This window comes from Acanthochromis polyacanthus, chromosome 5 (assembly GCF_021347895.1).
Source record: "Acanthochromis polyacanthus isolate Apoly-LR-REF ecotype Palm Island chromosome 5, KAUST_Apoly_ChrSc, whole genome shotgun sequence".
Classification (NCBI taxonomy): Eukaryota; Metazoa; Chordata; class Actinopteri; family Pomacentridae; genus Acanthochromis; species Acanthochromis polyacanthus.
Genome location: NC_067117.1, coordinates 24,354,460 through 24,374,931, shown reverse-complemented (window position 1 = coordinate 24,374,931; position 20,472 = coordinate 24,354,460). Strand labels below are relative to the sequence as shown.

Here is a 20,472-nt window from a genome sequence, read left to right as displayed (position 1 = left end):
AGTTTATTATCATATACACATAATTATGTAGTTGTCTTCTCTTAAAACATAAGAATAGCAATATTTGATGTCAGAGATCTCTTTGCATGGATAAAACATGCTCTTAGTATCAAAAATTTAACCCTCCTGTCATCCTGCAGGTCAAATTGACCCGTTTTAAAGTTTTAAAAATACGGACAAAAAAAATTATTTTCACAGTGAAAACTTCCGCATTTTCAATTTTTTTAGGAAATTTTTGAACATTTTTTAGTGGAAAAAAGCAAATTAAAAAAAACATATTTAAGAACATTCAGAAAAAAATCAACCAAAATCCAGTGAATTTCACTGTCAAATTTGGGGATTTTTTATTTAAAAAAAATAAAATTTTGAGGGAAACTTTTCAGGAATTTTCTCCCTGAAGATTTTGCAAATTATAATAAATTTGGGGAATTTTTTTCTGAATTTTTGGACTTTTTTCAGACTAGGCAACAACATTTTTTGGTAAGGACAACATGAGGGTTAAGTACAACTTTCACACAAAAACAATCCAGGGCACACTGTACATTTTGTCCAACACATTGCAACCAATAGAGCTCTTCATCGTGGTCTTTGTCAGCTGTATCTTATTTGTCCATGTTGTGTTACACTAATGAGTTGCATGAGAGGATGATACTCTATCAATATTGTTCAAGAAACCAGGAAATTATACGTCATAAAATAAAAATAATGAGGGAATCAGAAAAATTAAAAAAGTAGATAAAACTTTTTACATTCAAAAATCACCCAGTCCTTAGCTAGTTGCACATATTTAAATACTAATTTAGCATATTTTGCATGTCATTTTATATGTTTTAATCGATCTCATCTTTCAGATTGATCATAAGTGACTGGTTTCACTTGTATGTTGGAGTCTTCCTAATCCTCTATTGTTCTTTTCAACAACCACCAGGCCCATGACTTTGACTATATTTGGGTCGCCAATTGCACTTGACCTACTTGCTCATAATGTAACGTGATAGCATACATTTGCAAACATTATGCAATAGTCAGTTTACATTACTGTCCAGAAATCCTGCAAAAAGACACAAGTCTACAGCCAATGAATCCCTATCACCAAATATGCCTGAAAATGCAAAACACACTAGTGGACTACATTGTTGCTCTGAGTGATATGTTTTCCATTATGATGAACATTAACGCTGTCGTTAATTTGGCCAAATCCCACATGCATGCCCTTCTTTTCCCACTAGATCGCCAAATGTTGTAACAGCTGAAAATAGCCACCTACAACACACCGATAACCCTTGTTTAAATAATATTTGCAAAAAGTCACAACAGCTGTTTTAGTAAATAAATTAGCCTTTTGAGTACCACATGCAGACAAACTGAATGCAGTGTTGGTTCAGGCTGTTGATCAGTTTTGTTGTCACTGAGAGAAATAAGGGAGAACTACAGCAGCCTTTTGTGATCATATCTTTATTTCTTTACTCTACCCTTTCAAAAAAAAAAAAACCTGCATGTGCAGGTGCAACAGAACAACATAAAAGTATTATAAAACAGTGCTATTGTATTTCAAATTGACAGTAAATTACTGTTAGGAAAATAAGGGCCCAGTAAATTACAGTATTACCTTGTTTTCAAGCCATTCAAATGTCAATTACTGGCACCTTAAGTTGCAATCTTGTTCTGACTACCTCTGAATAAATGAAGACAAATGTGCGGCTGATGACTTGCTGCTATGTTGTGAAACGAAGAACCCTGAGATGGTTATAAATATACTTCTTGAAATAAAAGCCTGTGTTTTGTGCCAAGGGTGGTGCTGGAATAATGTCAGAGTCAAGGAATTTTGCTAAACTGAACTGTTTTCTCTCTTTCTCAGATGGTGAACTGTATGCTGGGGTCTATGTTGACTTTATGGGAACAGACTCTGCCATTTTCCGTACTTTGGGGACAAAGACTGCCATGCGAACAGATCAGTACAACTCCAGATGGTTGAACGGTAACAGCCCTATTTAGCCTATAAATGATACTTAAGGCTTTCATCCAGCTTATACAGCTTTCATGCATGGGTTCTCAATATACAGTCCAAACAGAGTTACTAATGTATGATGTGGGTGAAATGTAAAGAATCCAGGGTTTGCATATGTTTAGAATCAGTTAGCAACTGACAAGAAAGCACTTAAAGGTTATGAAAAATTTCAGCCAGATGCTTTCCCATCACCTAAACATCTCTTCTCCCTACAGACCCCACTTTCATCCATGTCCACCTCATCCCTGACAGCGCGGAGAGAAATGACGACAAGCTGTATTTCTTCTTCCGGGAGAAGTCCTCAGAGATGGGCCAGAGTCCTGTGACCCAGTCCCGCATTGGACGCATCTGCCTGGTGTGTAAACATTGAGCAGCGTGTTTGGTTTGGGGTGTGATTATAATGAAAAGAAAACCCGCAGCATTGATATGAAAAGGCTGGAGTCTCCCGAGGCGAGTCACCCACTGTGTTTGAATGTTTACGGGCTCAGGACCAGTATTTGGCTAACGCTAACGTGCTGGAATCCACATGTGTCTTTAACCTTCCTGTCTACAATGCATCCTTCTGTCTGTGGGATTGCCCTCTGACCTCTGACCCCGCAACCTCCTGGTCTCTTCTGCCTGGTAGTCCTAAAACACTTTTGGTGTAGCAAAAAGTAACTTTTTTTTTGTTTTTAAAGTCTTCTGAGTTAAACTGGACCTCTTGCACAAGCGCCTGCATGCCCTAGAAACACAAAGTGAGCTGAGCCAGAACAACAAATAATGACAAATGTCTCCAGAAAGCTTGCTGTGCGTCTTTCTGAGCCGGCCGTGTTTATACTTTGAGCGTTTCCCTTCCAGGTTTGCGTGCATGTGCGAGCATAACAGCGGGGATATGAGAATGGGCATAAGTGAGAAAATGTGGCGTGCGTGTGCTCGTCGCCTCAGCTGTTCGCCGTTGTATTTATTTTTTAAGGGGTCAGGCGCTGACCTGGCACACAAACACTCATCCCCCTCTCAGTGGGCTCTGCCTCGGCCTCCCTGTCATTCTTACTTCTTACCACACATATGGGTACTCTTACTGCCATTCTTTGCAGCCCTTAAACCACCAAGAATACACTCTTAATGTAATTACACTGGGAATTATGAAAACATTTTAACTCACCAAACTGGGATTGCATGGAGAAATAATAAATGAACACACATTATTTCTCAGCGCTTCTCTCAAGCACATACTGGTCTCAGCTCTTCCTCACTGGGATGGATTCTGGCCTCGCTCCACCACAGATGGAAGAGGAGGAAACAGTGTTTACCAACCCCATCCCCACCCCCCCTTGTAGCTTCCTGGCTTTGCAAACCAACATGTACTGTATAGTGTTTGTGTGGGTGGCTCCACCTGGGTTTGTTTTCAGAAGGGAGGATGCAATTCATGGAGAAACTGTTTCGTGTCCCCCCACCCCACCCACCCCCCACCCCCACCCTGTCCAAAACAGAACGATGACGGGGGTCACTGCTGCCTGGTCAACAAGTGGAGCACCTTCCTGAAGGCCAGACTCATCTGCTCGGTGCCCGGCGCCGATGGCATGGAGACGCACTTCGACGAGCTCCGTGAGTACAAAGGCCTTTTACACCTGCGAACTAAGATCATGCTGAGGTTCCTTCCGCTGTTTTCTGTTGACGTGGTGATGTGTAGCTTACTTGGCGGGGGTGGGGTGATGCTGTATAGACTTTCGTGTCAATCACAGATGATGCCAGCACTGTGATGCCTTTTCTGTAGGTGGTGCATCACTGCTTTTTTTTTTTTGCCAGATATCATCCTACACATTTAGGGGATGCAGTTTACAGTTCTTTTTTATTAATGATTAATCTGCAGATTAGAAAATATTATCATTTTGTCAATAAAATTTCAATAAAATACACCAGGTGACGTCTTCAAATTGACTGTTTTATCTGACAAAGCAAAGACATTTACTTTTTGTCATCAGTGACAAAGAAAATCATCAAACCCTCACATCAATCTTTAGTATTTTCGCTGGTAAAACAGTGAAACAATCATCAAAATAGGCATTCTCCAATAATTAATCAGTTTTCTGACTGATAGTTTCAGCTCTAAATGATATTTTTTGAGAATGTTGAAGACAACGTAGGTAAAAGCTTATGTTTATAATGTGTATATATGAAACATTATAGTGTCAATCAGTGACACAGAGTTGTAAAATCTATGTTTTTCACATAAAAATACCACTGTTTCCGAAAGAAATTACATCCTCAGACAAGAACTTTTGTTACATCCCATTTTTTGACTGACACGTTAGCTCTTTTTCATGTAGTTAATCATTTTGACAGTGTGTGTCGAATGGCACAACAAATAAAAATTACACGTCTGGATTTATTTTAGATGTATTCATTTTCAAGTATCTGTCATGTATGATCACATCTGAAATATTAAATGGAGAACGGTCGACTGCAGGGTTTGTTTCTACTGCATCACCTGCCAAGATTGTAAACACACTGACACACACACACATACCAAAGCTTAGTCCTGAACACATATGGCAGCCCACTCCCATCATATGGCCCATTCACCATGCTGTAATGTGAATAACATGTATAATCCCACCACTATAGTTGTCATTTTATTTCAAGATGTCTTAAACAAAAGTGTCTAGGTTTTTTTTTCTCTGTGTGTGTGGAAGGAGGCAGCCCAATGGGGAGCAGATCAGATCACCAAGCAGGAATGTCTGTGTCTGTGAGACTATTAGGCTCTCCGGGGGAAGCTCTTTCTCTGTCGGTCTGTCTCCACTGGTTTAAAATAGAGCCAAAGAGTGATAGGGGACTGATGCGAGAGGCTACTGTTGCTCTTGAGCTAATCTCAAGAATGAAAAGTGCCACTATCATTTTATTATTATTATTTTTTGTCTTTTTTATCTCTCCCTACTTTTATCTCCACCTGCCCTAAATTGTAAAAGCACTACTTTGCTTTTGTAGGGGACATTTATTTAATTCCTACAACAGCAAAAGTGACATACACTTGAAAACCACTTCACACAAACGACAAGAGAGCGGTTCGGAGCGGGAATGGGCTGGCTTTGCCTTTACAAACGAGGGTTCTGTCTTTACTGCTTAGGTCACTGTTGACACAGACACAGCGTGCAGAACGGTTCTGTGTTGGAGAGTCAGTGTTTGGCAATGATGATAGGATATTGCTTGAATAAGGCCATAAATGTGTAGCGGAACAAGTTGGTGAATGAACAAGGGCAGGCATGCCAGGGTAGACATGCCCAGAGAGAGGGAAAGACTACACATGCAGCCATACCTGCCAAGGACTCCTGGAGGGGACAGTAAATTGGATATGATTGGGTTTCATGCTAATGGCCTCACATTTACTGTCTAGTTTGAATGTTTATAAAACTCGCCTGCTGGAGAGTTTGTCTTTACGCAGGGAAGTGGAAATTTTAGGATTTCACAAGGGCGAATGCCTCTTAAACTACTGCACACTCACTGAATGTAGGTAAATTGGGAAATACTCTAATCTCTTGCTGAGAGTTGGATGAAAAACTTGATACCACTCTTGTGTCTGTCCATCAAATATAAAGTTATAGCCAGCAGCTGGTTAGCTTAAATACTGATACAAAGGAGAAAACCGCTAGCCTGGCAACTATCCAAAGATAACAAAATGTACCTACTAAAACTCACTGTCAAACCCAATAAAACAAACAAAAACAATGTGCAAACATGGCTGTGGTTTTGCCTGGTAATTATCAAATTATGTGTAAATTTTAAATGTGCTGGGAGGCATTTGCCAACATTTGTACAGATATAGACAAGCCTTTTTGTGTTTTGCAGTATTTATGCCAAACTAAGCTAACTAGCTGCAGAATGACAGCTTCATATTTATTATACAGTTTCAAAGGTGGTACGAATTTTTCTCATAAAAATCAAGAAAATCAATGTTCATATTCCCCAAAATGTCAAATGACTTCTTTAGGAGTCGAAATATACACAGTAAGGTGGCACCTTAGATGCATTACGCTAACAGACTGCACATGAGAAATGGACATAGATACCATGACGGCACCCATCAGACAGTAGACTACCAATTTGAAGCTTTGGATTCGTAATTTGGCGGTCACCATTGTGCTTTTTTGAAACCTGACATTTTGAGCAAGGGGTGGATCTGAATAAGGACAGTATGCGTGCTACTAGTGTGGTGCCGTCCTAAAACATACCCTGTTTTATTGTTTATTTTTCCTCTAAGTGGTATGCTGTTTTAAAAGACACTTGAAACTCATGTTTGAGCTCATGAATGCATTAGCAAGAAGTTTACTCAGATAACAAATCAGGTAAAAGCAAGGTCCTTTTTCTTTAGATGTCTGTACAATCTTGCCTCTTTTTGCAGCCAGAGGAGGCACCCCCTGCTGACCATTGCAAAAAATACAGCCACGGAAACTAGCCACAGAAGACACAAACTCTTTCCAAAAATTGCTCACTAAGGTACCAAATTAATGACTTCACTTTTCAGACCTGGAGGCATCTTTTATTCACAGTCTATGATTACATTACACAGTTGAAGACTAAGCAATTATAGCTACCCGGCTCAGTTCACTTTCTATTTGCCATAAAGATGTGAGAATCCTGTGTTTAGCTAAGCTTACTGACTGCTGGCTGAAGCCTCATAATTACTGTACACTTTTGAAGATGGTGGCAGTCTTTCAATCTTTTTCTTGGCGAGAAATCCAATAGCAAATTTTCTAAAATGTACATACATACATTAGTACTTTGCCATACATTTGAGAAGCACTGGAAATGCTCTACACTGCAAAGCTGAGGATTGTTTCAAGCCCGGACATGTTTTCAGAGCCACACTTGACTGAAAAAACTCTTGAACTTTCCCCTATTCTGTAGAAGTTATTAAAAATGACTATAAAAGTCATTACTGAGAGGTTTGTTGAAATCTCCAGACCAGCTGTTGTCTTGTGTGGAAGTCTTGTATAGAAAAACATTTTGACAAAGCACGCCTGAGACCTGGAGAGTTTTTACAGTTGGAATATGTGACATTATTGGCTCTACCTGACAACTTGTACCTAAATGACCCACAGTGATTTAAAACTGTTAAAATACTTCCTCATTCAAGTAGCTCCTATATTTTATATGATGGATGCTTTCATACACAGATCTGATCAAAAGCCAGGGGGGATTGAAAAGGCAGAGAACATAAGGAAAAGTTCAACGGAGTAAGAGGGGGCAATAGTAAGAGACTAATCCAAAACCCAAAGGCTGATCAAGCAGAAAATGAAATCTTTTTTTGAGGAAATGGGATGTATGGTGGCCGAGATTTTATTGCCATACAAACATAGGAAAAACGGTTGTGGAATCTGGATTCTTTCCTAGCTGTTATTAACACGCAAGATCCCCCGCAGCGAAGTCATCACTGCCCTGTCAGGATAGCTTTTATTGCACATCACGTAACATTTTCTATCCTGAAGCCGAGATCCCGTTTTTACTGACTCTAACCTGTTGAGCTGTGATCGCTCTATCTTGGCAATAGAGGTATCTCGTCTGCTTATGCACGCCATTGTGTTTTTCTCGTGTGCAAATCAGCCATTTCTGAAGCACAGCAGCTGTATGTCATGACAAGGATCGTGTGTTGTGTGACACTCATTGCAAGCTATCGTGCCGCTGCCATGCTAACCCGTGACCGTTCCACCGCTCTGGCTTTGGCAGCTGTGGAAGATGGCTGGTGGTGCGTGAGTGTTGATGGGTGTGAATCTGGTAGCCAGTCAAGAATAAGGTCGAACTTTGAGCTGCGTCGTTTTCTCCAGGAATAAGCTCAGGGATGCAGTCAGTCCCCAGAGAAAGGGTTGACTGTATAGCCTCACTAATGTGGACAGAACCCAGCAGTGTAGATTCAAAGACAATGTTCAGCCCATCCATGTATCATTCTATCTACATGGCTGCCTGACAGCTAATTTCTCATGCTGGTCTATATGGGACTGTGAGCACATAAATCTTGGTATACTTAATCTTTTCTAGCATCTACTCAGTTCACCTTCTGTTTTCACACTTTCCAGACTCTAATAGTCATATTTTTAGCTTTTCTACCTTCGTCTTCCACTTTTTCACCATTTGCATTTTTACTCCAGGTCATTTCCCTGTACAGCAAGGTTGGGAACACATTCCCTGTTACATGCTGAAGGCCCTTGTCCTACTGTAGGCACGCCTCCTGGGACTAGTATTTAGGTCAGGTACTGAACAGCAGAAAGACTTATCGCCCATCATGTGTTTAGCCCCTCTTTATTTGTTGCTGTGGACCTTTACTGCGTATCAACAAAAGGATAATCTAAATCAGGCAGCGTCCGATGTCAGAGCCCTACAGGACAACTAATGTTTGTGATTTAAAGACCTACAGAATTGGCATAAAGGTGTGTGATGCAGTTCTCCATTGGGAGAGAAGAGATATTTCCTTTCCCTGGAAGTAGAAGACATGAACTATGGATGCAGGAAGAGGAGAATCCCAGCGCATTATGTTTGAATTTTCTGATGAATCTCAGGTGGTTTGAAAGGCATCTTTCCCTAGTCTGGACTGCAGAGAATCAGGCTATTTGCTTTTGTAGCTCCACTTTTTCTCAGTGTTGGTATTTGGTGCTTGGATTGCTTCATTTAAAGATGGTTAGGTGATGAGTTCGTACTTCAATTTATGCTCTGCACATATAAAGTGATTTATTATTAATAACTTTGAGGTTGCAGCTCATAAATAAGGAGCCAACTTGTTTTTTTTTTCTGTATTTAGTAAACTTGTCTTCTTTTCTGACTATACTCACTTAAAAAAACCTACCATTATAGAATAAAAAGGGTAGCATAGTATGAACACTGCTAACATGCAGTGTCACATTTTATTACAGTTGTATGAGTCTACAAATGTATCACATAATCATTTGAGTAAACTCTTAAGTGTCTGTTATATAAGGAGTGGTGAATGAGTGAAGAATGGAGTAATGTGGACACAGCTTTAGTTCTGTTACAAACTATTGTGGCCAAACTGAAGTTACTCTAATTCACATAAACATTGAATAATCACCCAGAAATTGTCACATGAACCCCAACCTTTATTTTAGAGATATTTTGAAGATTTCTCCAACATAGCACAACATCTCGCTGTGCTCATTATGAAATCCAGAAAGCGCCATGTGCTTTCAACAAAGATGGAAGTTTATCTTTTTTTGCATCACTTCTTCCAGGAAGGTGCAGCCTTTCTGGCCCAGAGTGGCTGGATTGAGTGAAACCTGTGTAAATATTAGTGAAGAAGAGTGCTTATGCGGTGGAGCGTGATGTTTCTTTCTGCCATTTTTTCTTTACACTGACCCGACTTCTTTCTGTTTCTCTCACAGGGGATGTTTACATACAGCCAACACAGGATATAAAAAATCCCGTGATATATGGAGTCTTCTCTGTCTCTGGGTTAGTGCACTTTAACAGATACTGTATCTGCTCCATCTCTGTTACTTAGTGGGATAGATTTACCTTTTATTTTCTTTCCCTTTTTCTTTCACTTTTGCTCCACAGCTCTGTGTTCAAAGGCTCTGCAGTTTGTGTGTACTCCATGGCCGACATTCGCATGGTTTTCAATGGACCTTTCGCCCACAAGGAGGGTCCCAATTACCAGTGGGTGGCCTACACAAGGAAGATCCCCTACCCTCGGCCCGGCACGGTGAGCTTCACCCCACGCTGACCCCACACATGAGTCCCACAGCAAGCTGGCATAACAGCGACTTCTCTCAGATTTAGACCTCAAATAGAAACCACCTGAACAAGATGCCGGCATCAGCATAACCCAACTCCAAATATTACAGCAAGACAGGCCTTTTTTATGTGATTATGTCCATTTAGTTTTGTTTGGTTTTGGTACCAAGCCTGTTAATGTTTCTCTCCCAGTGCCCCGGAGGAACGTTCACTCCCAACATGAAATCCACTAAGGACTATCCAGATGAAGTGATTAACTTTATGAGGAATCACCCTGCCATGCACAATGCGGTGTACCCAATACACAAGCGCCCCCTGGTGGTTCGGACTAACGTGGACTATGAGTTCACCACTATCACAGTGGACCAGGTGACAGCTGCAGATGGCAACTATGAAGTGCTCTTCTTAGGAACTGGTGAGTGGTGTGTTAACTTTAAATTTGATTTCATTTGATTTAAATGACGCCAATTTAGTTCTTTTTCTGTCTGCATCTGAAATCGTAGCGTTGTGAGGGGTTATTTTTAACTGACTAACTTGTGCACATGAACCCTTTGATCAGAGCCAGAATGCTGAATGACAGTGTCAGTGGGAAGTTGAATAATGAAGAGCAGAATCCCCCCCTGGAAATAAATCCTGCGTAAGTGGAGGGCTTGTCTCCACTGCAATCATTTATCATTAAGAGAAAAGCATTCTTGCCTTTTGTGCTCGAGTGGAAATTTAACCAATCAAAGGGTTGGTACCTCGCTCTGTTCACATGGAGTAAACAACAGGAGAGCTGTACCTGGAGGGCAGGGGTGGATCAGCAGCAGGGGGGAGAGACGAAGAACAGAGGAGGAGGAAGGAGGGGTATAGCTAGCATATCCATCACCCTAATCTTGCCCACTGGTGTAAGAGAGATTATCTGTTTGTCTGCATGTCTAGAACCTTTAATAAGGCCCCTGCGTGACAGCCGCCACCACACAGTATGCTGCCCTCACATGTTGCATATGACGCCTCTAAACTGGCTTCTTTGTTCATATGTGCATTACGAGGAGGAGACAAATGGGTTTGTGTGCAATGGCGGCCACTGTGGAGGAATGTGTGTCCTTTCAGTCGCTGTCAGAGGCAGCCATTCAGCCGCAGTCATAATAAATCTCAGGTATCCCGCTCTCAGGAACTTTTTTTTGCAGAAATCACACGTAGCGGGGAAACGCCAAAGAATGTCGTACGGCATCCAAATGAATAGGTCAAGACGAGAATGACAGGAAAGGTTTGTCACGGTGGCGGTATCTAGCTCACTGAGTGGAACAGAGCCTCACGTCATTGAGGAAAGGTTAACCTGAAGGGAACCGTGTGATGAGGAGTACAGTGCAGCCTGTTGATATGAGGATTATCCCTCGTTGGAGGCTGCTGAGAGAATAAAATGGGAATCCAAGGGGCTGTTGACAGGCGGAGGGGGTGTGAGGTTGCAGGTGTGTAGCTGATAGGTGTGTGTTTTGTGGTCCGCAGACAAGGGGACGGTTCAGAAAGTCATTGTGCTGCCCAGAGATGACCTGCAGACCGAGGAGCTGGTGCTGGAGGAGGTGGAGGTTTTCAAGGTCAGCTTTGATTACACTCTCTGCCTTTCCTGCACCTCCCCCCGCTATAATACATTTCTTGTCCTCCTTGTTTTTCTGCTTTGCTAGTGTTTCATCAACTGTAAAGATAACACACTGTGCTCACTATTATTATTTCCTCCATCAAGGTCCCTACTCCCATAACAACAATGAAGATCTCCTCCAAAAGGGTAAGCGTGTCTGGGCAACAGATTTTCTTAACCTTGACTCACATAAAGAGAAAATAAGCCTTCCTTCAAAGAAATTAATGATATAATCTGGAAAGGTCACAAGCTACATCTGTACAGCTGTACGTCCCCGTTGCTTCCTTTCTCATAATTCATAGAAAAGCCATAAGTCTGGGAGACAATGAAGAAAGAAATATGGGAAAGGCATTAAAAGTTCAGTGTTGTCTTTCAAAGTGATTCAAATACTTGGCTTCTTCTGCATGTCATGACATCATTCTGCAGACAGAGAGTTAGGATTACACACAGCCTCCCATTTTGATGAATTTTAAACAGCTGATCATAAAATTGTGATGGCAACCTGATAGAGATGAGCTCAGAATTGTCCCACATGATTCAGAGCCTGCTGCTGTTCCAGTGCAGGACTAGGTTTTGTATTTGTATATTACATGTATCTGGGTTTGGGGAGTCTTTGTGTGGAAGCAAATAATGGCTGTAGAAATGGATTTTTGCAAGCTACTGGTTATTTAAATGTGAAATTTTATCAGTACTGAATACTTAACATTGAACCACTGAACAACTAACTTGGAAAACCATAGATGTAAATGTACATGATCAGAATTTCTGTCTGATTTTGTTTTACAATCAGTTTCAGAATTTCAAATTTGTCTTTTTGAAAAATTTGTTTAGTTTTGGGGTCTTTCACAAATTCAGATAGAAATTTTTAATACTCAGTTGCTCAGGTCTGAATGCTGTACCTTCAATTTTAGTGTCTGATTTTGTTCCAATGCAGTTTGAAGAAATTTCAGATCCACACAATGAAATTAAGCAATTTCAGCGTGATTGTTGAATATCACACAACAATATTTTTTTATTTGAATGTTAAAAGTTTCTAATTTTTGAAAAATAAGAATGACAAATAATGACCAGTATTTGCCCCCAGATAATGAAAAAGCACTGTTTTCTTTACTTCAGATTCTGCATCAGTGTCTAAAAGTGTGTTTATCACCACTTTCTGTCCTCTTTTCTCTCAACAGCAACAGCTGTACGTGTCGTCTGCGGTCGGGCTGACCCAGTTGGCTCTTCACCGGTGCGACGTGTACGGTGAAGCCTGCGCTGACTGCTGTCTGGCCAGAGATCCCTACTGCGCCTGGGATGGCAAATCCTGCTCCCGTTACTCGGCCTCGCAGAAGAGGTGAGCACCAACAGCAGTATTGTTAGCATGAGCTGACTTCATAACTAACCGACTGACCTCGCTGGTGTGTTTTAATGATGCTCGGATCAAACTGCCTGGATGGCTGAATGGCAGCTTTATCGGTTAGATTCATTGTGGTCTTTTTAGTAAACTGTGGTTTATGACACTAATAAATTCTATACTTTTAAAAGCCCATAATGCAATGAGATAGTAGCATAGCAATGTCTTTGTTTGTGGTTGAATCCATTTATATTGAGTTTGTCGATGGCTTTATGTATTGTTGAATGGCTTTGAATGGCTTGCGGTTGCTTTATGATTTTTTTCTCTCCTTATTCGGCAATACTGGTCTGACCCCTTTAGACGTAGCCGGAGGCAGGACGTCAAGTACGGGAACCCCATCCGCCAGTGCCGCGGCTTTAACTCCAACGGTAAGATTAATACACTCAGAAAGTTGACATGATTCATTGTTGCTGCTACAAACACTTCAAGGTGCTCATTTTTTACCAGCTGTAATGACTGTACTCTGGCAGTTTTGCGGTAATCCACGAAAGCCGTAAGGACTTTGATTTGCCACAACTGAGATTTTGGTTCTCAGGAGCTCAGGGTATCAAGTGTTTTGGTTGCCATGGAAATATCTCTCGTTCTCTGCCCTGCAGCCAATAAGAACACTCTGGAGATGGTGCAGTATGGGGTGGAGGGAAGCAGTACCTTCTTGGAGTGTCAGGCCCGATCTCCACATGCTGTCATCAAATGGCATCTGCAAAGAGATAACAGTGACCGCAGGAAAGAGGTGAGCTGCCCAGTAGTGTTTTTCTCAAAGTTTCTGGCTACATAAAGACATTCATTTATAGCTCAAATGCATAATTATCTACAGTGAAATGTAAAAACTTCCTAAAGTATTAAGTTTGCTTGGATTTTCTGACATAAATTAGTGATAGATGAGCGTTTCAAATGATCATGAAGTATTTCTTTTGGACATACCCTGCACAGTATTTAATTTTGTTACTTTGTTGTCATGGAGACTGAGTTTTTTTTCTGTGCAGTATGACACATTTGAAAAATAGCTCCAGTGTAATTTCTTCTTGATTATCTGTTAACATGATTAAGTGATTCAGGCTCTGATTGAATGAGGCCTGATTTCTCACACAGACCTCCGACTGTCCTCGGGCCCACGGGAAGGACACATAAAGGAGAGCTGTGAAAAAGTCCTCGGCTAGGATATATAACCCTGAGGCACTAGTTAAACTTTTATTGTGAAGCTATTCAATGTTGCTGCCTCTCTTTTATTGACTATTCTGTTGGATGGTCTCTGCTCCCATGGGCAGAGCTGACTTTGCTGCTGCCTGGCACTTCTGATTCTGAACCCAAAAAAAATAGCTGTCAACACCTCATCAGATTTCTGAGTGTAGATAGCCAGGGAAAGATGAAATGATAGAATTACATCACTTATAGCTGATTACATATTGGGTTGCATGTTCACTTAGTGAAGTTTACTTGTAATAACTTTTTTCAAATTTTGGTGGTGCTGTCCTGTTGTTGAATGATCTTGCGTGTTGGTTTAGGTTAATTCAGATTTTTACCTCATGATCAGATTTAGCAGTATCCAGTAAACCAAGGCTCTGTCTTAATATCCACATTTATTTAGCAGGTACTAGCAGGCATCTAAGTGTGTAAAGTATTTTCAAATCAAGAACACTTGACCAATAAGGACATCCTGTTACTAATAAAAATGTAGCACATGGCACATTTACGCTACCACTTACATTAACAGTGATGGGCTTAGAAATGCATGAAGCAATTCATTTAAGAAGATTTGGAGGTAAATTCAAAAGTCTACTGTTCATCCAGATGGAACATTGTTCTGTTTCATGGTTTCTACCAGTGGTTTCTTTCTTGTCTACAAAAAAAATATATTTCTTAAAATTTTGATATAAGCATATATTTCATACTTAAAGCTAATAGATGTAATGTGTCATGAACTTCTCCGTGACTGCTGGTTACTGTCGACACTAAAACCAGTTCCACTACCAACAACTTCCAGGCTGGTGTGGGACATTGGACCAAGGTGAACTGTGGGACGAACACTTTGAAGTGATGTTAGGAAAAGTGTGCATCAAGTGGGAGTTAAGTGTAATGTGTGCTGGGATTTTTAGTCCAATATGAGACCTATTTGTCAACTACCTGAACATGCACTTAAGTCCTCGAAGCTGCAGGTGTTGGTACTGGGACCCTAAGAAGCCACGTTGTCTCTCCAAAGTGCAAAATGTGCCAAAAGAGCTTTTCAGATATTTGTTTAAAAGTTTATGATTTTTTACTAGAGACACTTCAGATCATCTTTGAGTTTATCTGCGCCTCAGGCTCTTATACACAGCTTCCTGAAAAGTTTTTACAGTATCTTGCAGCGTAGTTCTGACTATTCCTGCCTGGTTTGCGTTCATTTTGACTTTGATTTACAAGTGGTTTATGCGTAAATTACCCTTAAGATTGTTAAAATATTGCTAAATATGCCCATATTTATACTCCCACCAAGCAAAAGCATGGTGGTTTTAGTGGTGATTTTAGTGTATGCTACATGCACTTCCAAAGTCACTACACATATAGATACAATAGACAATTTATTCGTCCCTTTGGGAAAATTCAAGAATGCGCTCTGCATTGGTCTGGAATCAAACCAGGATCAACTGTTTTTAAGGCAGCTTCATAACATATAGATATTAAAACAAGCATTTATAAGATAAACATACAATTTGTCACACCACAACATATTTACCCTACCTAGTTAACTGTTTGGACTTTAAAGCTAGCTGCACCCATATGATGTTGGATTTAAATGTTGGTTTAAACGTGCATTTTACCCCTGATAGAATTGTTTCCCTTTTTTATTTTAATTATTTGTTTCTCCATTTGCTTAATTGTTTTCTGAACCCTGAGAAACCTGATGCCAAAGAAACATCTCCAAGTATGAATCCATTTCAGTGCATTCCTACAGAAACTAAAAAAAGAAAGAAAGGAATTATTATTATCCTTTTGAGTTGGTTCCAAAGGCTGTTTTTTTTGTCTCCGCAGATGCGTTCTGATGGTCGGATTTTGAAGACAGAACAAGGTCTGCTCCTGCGGTCTCTGCAGCCCTCAGACTCTGGCATGTATCAGTGCACGGCCACAGAAAAGAACTTCAAGCACACGCTGGTGAAGCTGCAGCTGGTGGTGCTGTCGAGTCGGGCCGTCAACAACGCGTTGGTGGAGGGCGGCGGAGGCTTGGTGCCGTCTTCTCTCCACTCCAGCAGCACCCAGTGGACCCCGAGCGCAGGCCAGTACAAGGACCTGCTGACCATCCTGAGCCAGCCGGAGATGAGCCTGATCAATCAGTACTGCCAAGACTACTGGCAGTTTGGAGACCCGCTGCTGGGGACCCTCAAGGCCAAAGACCTGAAGGAGCTCAAGGAGCAGAAGAAGCCTCGCAACCGCCGGCATCACGGGGACGGGGAGGAGGAAGAGGAGCAGGAGGAAGTAGAGACATGAGGCGCTCGAGTTTGTGTCTGAAACACCCTCAACACAACCCACCCAACCCTCCCCCGCCCCCCTGTCAAAACTGGGAGAGACTCGATGAGAGTAGCAACGTGAAAAAAAAAATCCACAAACCGGAAAAAAGCGAACTGAGAAAAAAAGAGGCTTACAAACACAACCCCCACATACATCCACTCAACCAGTAAGATATATGATACACAGTATTTATTGTAGGTTGTATATAGTATCATTCTGTGGATTTCTTTGTACTTACAGAAAAAAAAACATGCTCTTTGTGTATAGGTACCTTTGGGGCAAATATTGTTATTATTGATGTTAATTTTATTGTTGCTGTTACTGTCATTACAAAACACATCTGTCAGCATCATATGACTTTGGCAACTGATTGGAATGTGTTATCAGGTGTGTAAGCTGTTGGGAGCGAGCCGCGAGAAGCTCTGTGTGACGGGGAAATGAGTTGTTGATAAGAGGTGACGGGATCTCTGTTGTTTCTTGCTTGCTTTGACTCGATGCTTTTACTTTTGGACAGTCCAGGAACACCTGCAATGCAACCTCCTGGTGGCTGCATGCGGACAGAGACTTCATATTGCGAGGGGACCATTGACACCAGGCCCCGGTTATTATGGAGAAACAGTCCTTTCTCCATGGGAACCCAGACGTACAGAAGACTGTTCGAATATTCTCACTGTTGTAATTGGGCCCCTTAACAGAAAACTGGTGCTTGCCCTTTGTTGTTGTTTTTTTTCTATTTCTTTCTTGATTGGAGGACTGATTGTAAAATCCAGCAGCACCATTGCTACACACAAACGCACTCGTACACTAGAGATGTACAAGTACGTACCAGAAGAATGACTAGGTTTTCAGTTGTACCCTATTGTGAGCAGCCTGCAGCTTCTTCTGGCCATGAACTCAAGTTAAAAAGTGAGACACAGACGAATGAAGCAGGCATCAGGTCAATTACTATAAAATCCATTAGGAAATATAAAGGTGGGTTCTTTTCAAATGCAAACATTCTTTGAACTGAGACTGAGGTGCAATAAGGGTCAATGTTTTGCACAAAGGGCATTATTCTTTAATTTTCAAGGGACATTGGCTGGGGCCAAATACGACAAAGCACACTCGGGCAGGTATTCTGTGAAGACACAAGTTTACGATGAAAGAGGTGCCCGGATCAGGCAGCAGTTGTTAGCAGTTAGCAGTCCTGAGCACAGAAGACATCTTTTCTTATTCCCTCTTTGACATTCATGTGTGGAAAAAAAAACTGCCCACTTACACAACAGAGCATTGTAACAGTGTTGTGACACTAACCAAAATATTGATTATTGGGAAGCTGGCTTTCATTGTGTGCATGAACCTGTATTTGTACTGTAATTCTGATAAGATAGTGCGTGGTTGTTTTATTTTTCTTCTGTTTTTCATCTCTGTAGGTGTACAGTACTGCCTGAGGGACTTTCTCAGTACAACGAAACGGGGAAAACAAATGCTTTAAAGATGCCGTTATTCAAATATCCCCTGTGTAAAGCATGACAAATCTTTTTATTGACAAATATAGATTTTAACTTTAGATATGAAGTGAAATAACCAAGCTTTTACGTTTGGAAAACCAGTCACATTGTAATTGAATAGACAAAGAGGATGGTTATTAAAAATATTGGAATTCTCACCCTCTAGTACTTCATGCTATTAAAATGGTATTTCAGCAGGTCTCCACCAAGAAAATTAATAGAGGGGAAATTGTAACAAGGTGAAAATTTATTTCATATCATTTTGACATTGAGGAGCTTTTCCTACAGCTTGTCTAGCTTGTATTCAGGCTGTATGAGAGTCAGCATGGACGCCTCCCTGGAAGGTGCTTCCATAATTCATACAGGGGTGTGTCCACTCCTTCAATGTGGGCTTTGTTTCCATTCAAAGAATCAGTCAATGCTTCTGATTGTCTCATCCAAATGAGACTGGGGTCCTACAGCAAAATTTGAAGAAAAAAAAAAATTCAAAGAAAGGTTGTACAATTTGTTGGTATTTTTTAAAATATGTGTCTTTAGTTTTTGAGTGTTTTGTTTGTTTTGTTTTTTTTTTCTTTTGCATCATCAGACTTTATGAAAAAAGAAAAAAACAAAATGCACAGAGGTGATGTTATTGTAATGACTTGTGTAAATTACTCTATCTTCCCTTTCCATTGTTGTTGCTGACTAATAAATTAAAGCTCTATATTTTATAAGAATGGAATGCTCCCCCCCTTCATTGTGATTCACTTGATGCTGGATGTTTTCCATGTTCTGCCCAGAACCTTCTGGATCCTTGGAATAAAGTTGTACCTGTTAAAGAGATATGTATGTACATTTGTATAAAATACATTTACTGTATTTGACTTTGCAACAAAACTAGAGAAAGGTTAAACACCTCCATTGAAATGATGCTGGAGGAGATCTGTTCTTTGTTAATATCAGAGTGTCTTTACCTCTGGGCCTAATAGGTATGGATTATGCACGTTCCTAATCCCCTTCAGTTAATATGGTTGGGCTTGATCACTACTTAAAGGTTCATTACTTCACAGTTTTTAGTGCTCAGCAGTGATAGATAATCAACAACCCTGCAGGTGCTTTAGAGGGTTGTTAATCAATGCTAACTTCTCAACAAAGGCAGACATTCTGCCTTGAAAATTGCAAAACACACTATCGTGTTCTCTTCTTCTCAGTGAACAAAATCTCATTTATTTCATTCCTTCATAGGCTACCACGCGATGAGACAAAATCAATGGCAGTCAACAGGCTTATGTTAGATTTTACAGTCAGAGAAGCATAAGTGTGACCACTTAAAAAATAATTAAAGACGGCTTAATGATCACAAATTAATTAATTAATGAACACATTAAATTTTATGCTGGGTCCTACTGCTGTGTTGTCCATAGATTTAATATTGTTACAACATAGAGAAAAGTAAATGAAAGTACATCATTGCAATTTTGGAAGAAGCCTCACTTCTCTCTCAACAAAAGAAGAAGCACAAATGTAACAGCTTTTATAACGAACACAAACTCTTTTCCTATTGATTTGTTGTACATAGGTTGCGAGTTTAAACCCGGTCGCCTTAACCTTTTTGGCCCTTTAGGTAAGTCTTCCATAATTATGCTGAGCTACATGAAAGTTACTCAACTAACATGAAACTGTTCCCCAACAACAAAGATAAATGTATATAAAATGAACAGATAAAAGTAGATAATAAATGCTAACCTAAGAGCTCATGGTTGATTTTACTTTCACAAAACGCAGCATATAAATAGAGTTCTTCTGTGATCACAGAAAAAGTTTAAAAATCTCAAGTTTAAATGTAACTGATGCTGTAAAAGTCTGAGTTTTTCACCTAGTAACAAATTTTTGATCCCTTAGTGAATCCTCACCCTAATCAGATGTGTGTAAAGGTCAATGATCAAATGGTTTGACCAGAACACAGACACTCCTTTGACCTTTGACTATAAAAGATGATATTAAAATCCAGATAATAGGAGAAAGATGGAACATCATTTAGGGATGTAATCAGAAACTTGAATGCCCATAATTCCACCATTTGTCATCTGAAAAATCATTTAAGACAGCATAGATATATAGCTTTTGGAGGGCTGGGCGATATGGCCAAAAAATAAAATCTCGATTTTTTTAGTCATCTTTGACGATTAAGATTTTAATCGATTTTTGTTGTTTCTTTGCAGTCTGTTTGCTATGGCTAGTGCTAGCCATGCCGCACTTCCGTAGCTGCGAGCACTTTTCCCATTCTTTAGGATGCCTCTGCCGGAGGTGCTGAAGGAGGTTAGTTGTGCTGCTACTCTTCGTTTTCACAGTACTTTCGCAAACCTTGCACATGACTGTAGTTTACTCTGTGTCTGTCTTGTCAAAGCCGAACCATATAATCGATGTAACATGAGGCCCTTTTCTCGCGACCAACTCTTGGTCTGCTGTTGTGTCTGCCATGACGGGGGTGTGAGTGTTTTTGACGGAAGGAGATGAGAGGCGGAAGCAAACGCCAGTGCACAAGTCGTGAAAGGCAGAAGAAGAATCTGTATTGTTATATATTTAAGCTTGCCTCGATTTTACGATTTGCCAAATTTTCAAATCGTCAGGTTTTAAAAAGGGGAATTAATCGAATTAATTTGATTTATCGCCCAGCCCTAAGCTTTTGTAACTAACTTGCATGGGAACTGCTCTGGCAATTAACATCATATACAGTGAGCTAATCATTTAACGTAAACATCGAACTTTCACTCATTCTGAGCTT

At 40.5% G+C, this 20,472-nt stretch overlaps 1 protein-coding gene across 1 annotated transcript in view; it reads left to right on the top strand.

The window, feature by feature from the left end:
- sema3fb (sema domain, immunoglobulin domain (Ig), short basic domain, secreted, (semaphorin) 3Fb) overlaps window positions 1-18,530 on the top strand; it is a 66,498-nt gene extending 47,968 nt beyond the window's left edge. The window contains 12 exon segments of the mRNA XM_022188864.2: window positions 1,859-1,978; window positions 2,224-2,363; window positions 3,478-3,592; window positions 9,373-9,442; window positions 9,548-9,692; window positions 9,917-10,139; window positions 11,213-11,301; window positions 11,448-11,489; window positions 12,521-12,678; window positions 13,039-13,106; window positions 13,335-13,468; window positions 15,745-18,530. Coding sequence (XP_022044556.2) covers window positions 1,859-1,978; window positions 2,224-2,363; window positions 3,478-3,592; window positions 9,373-9,442; window positions 9,548-9,692; window positions 9,917-10,139; window positions 11,213-11,301; window positions 11,448-11,489; window positions 12,521-12,678; window positions 13,039-13,106; window positions 13,335-13,468; window positions 15,745-16,197 — 1,757 coding nt within the window. The 3' untranslated portion in view covers window positions 16,198-18,530.
- Window positions 18,531-20,472: the final 1,942 nt, after the last annotated feature.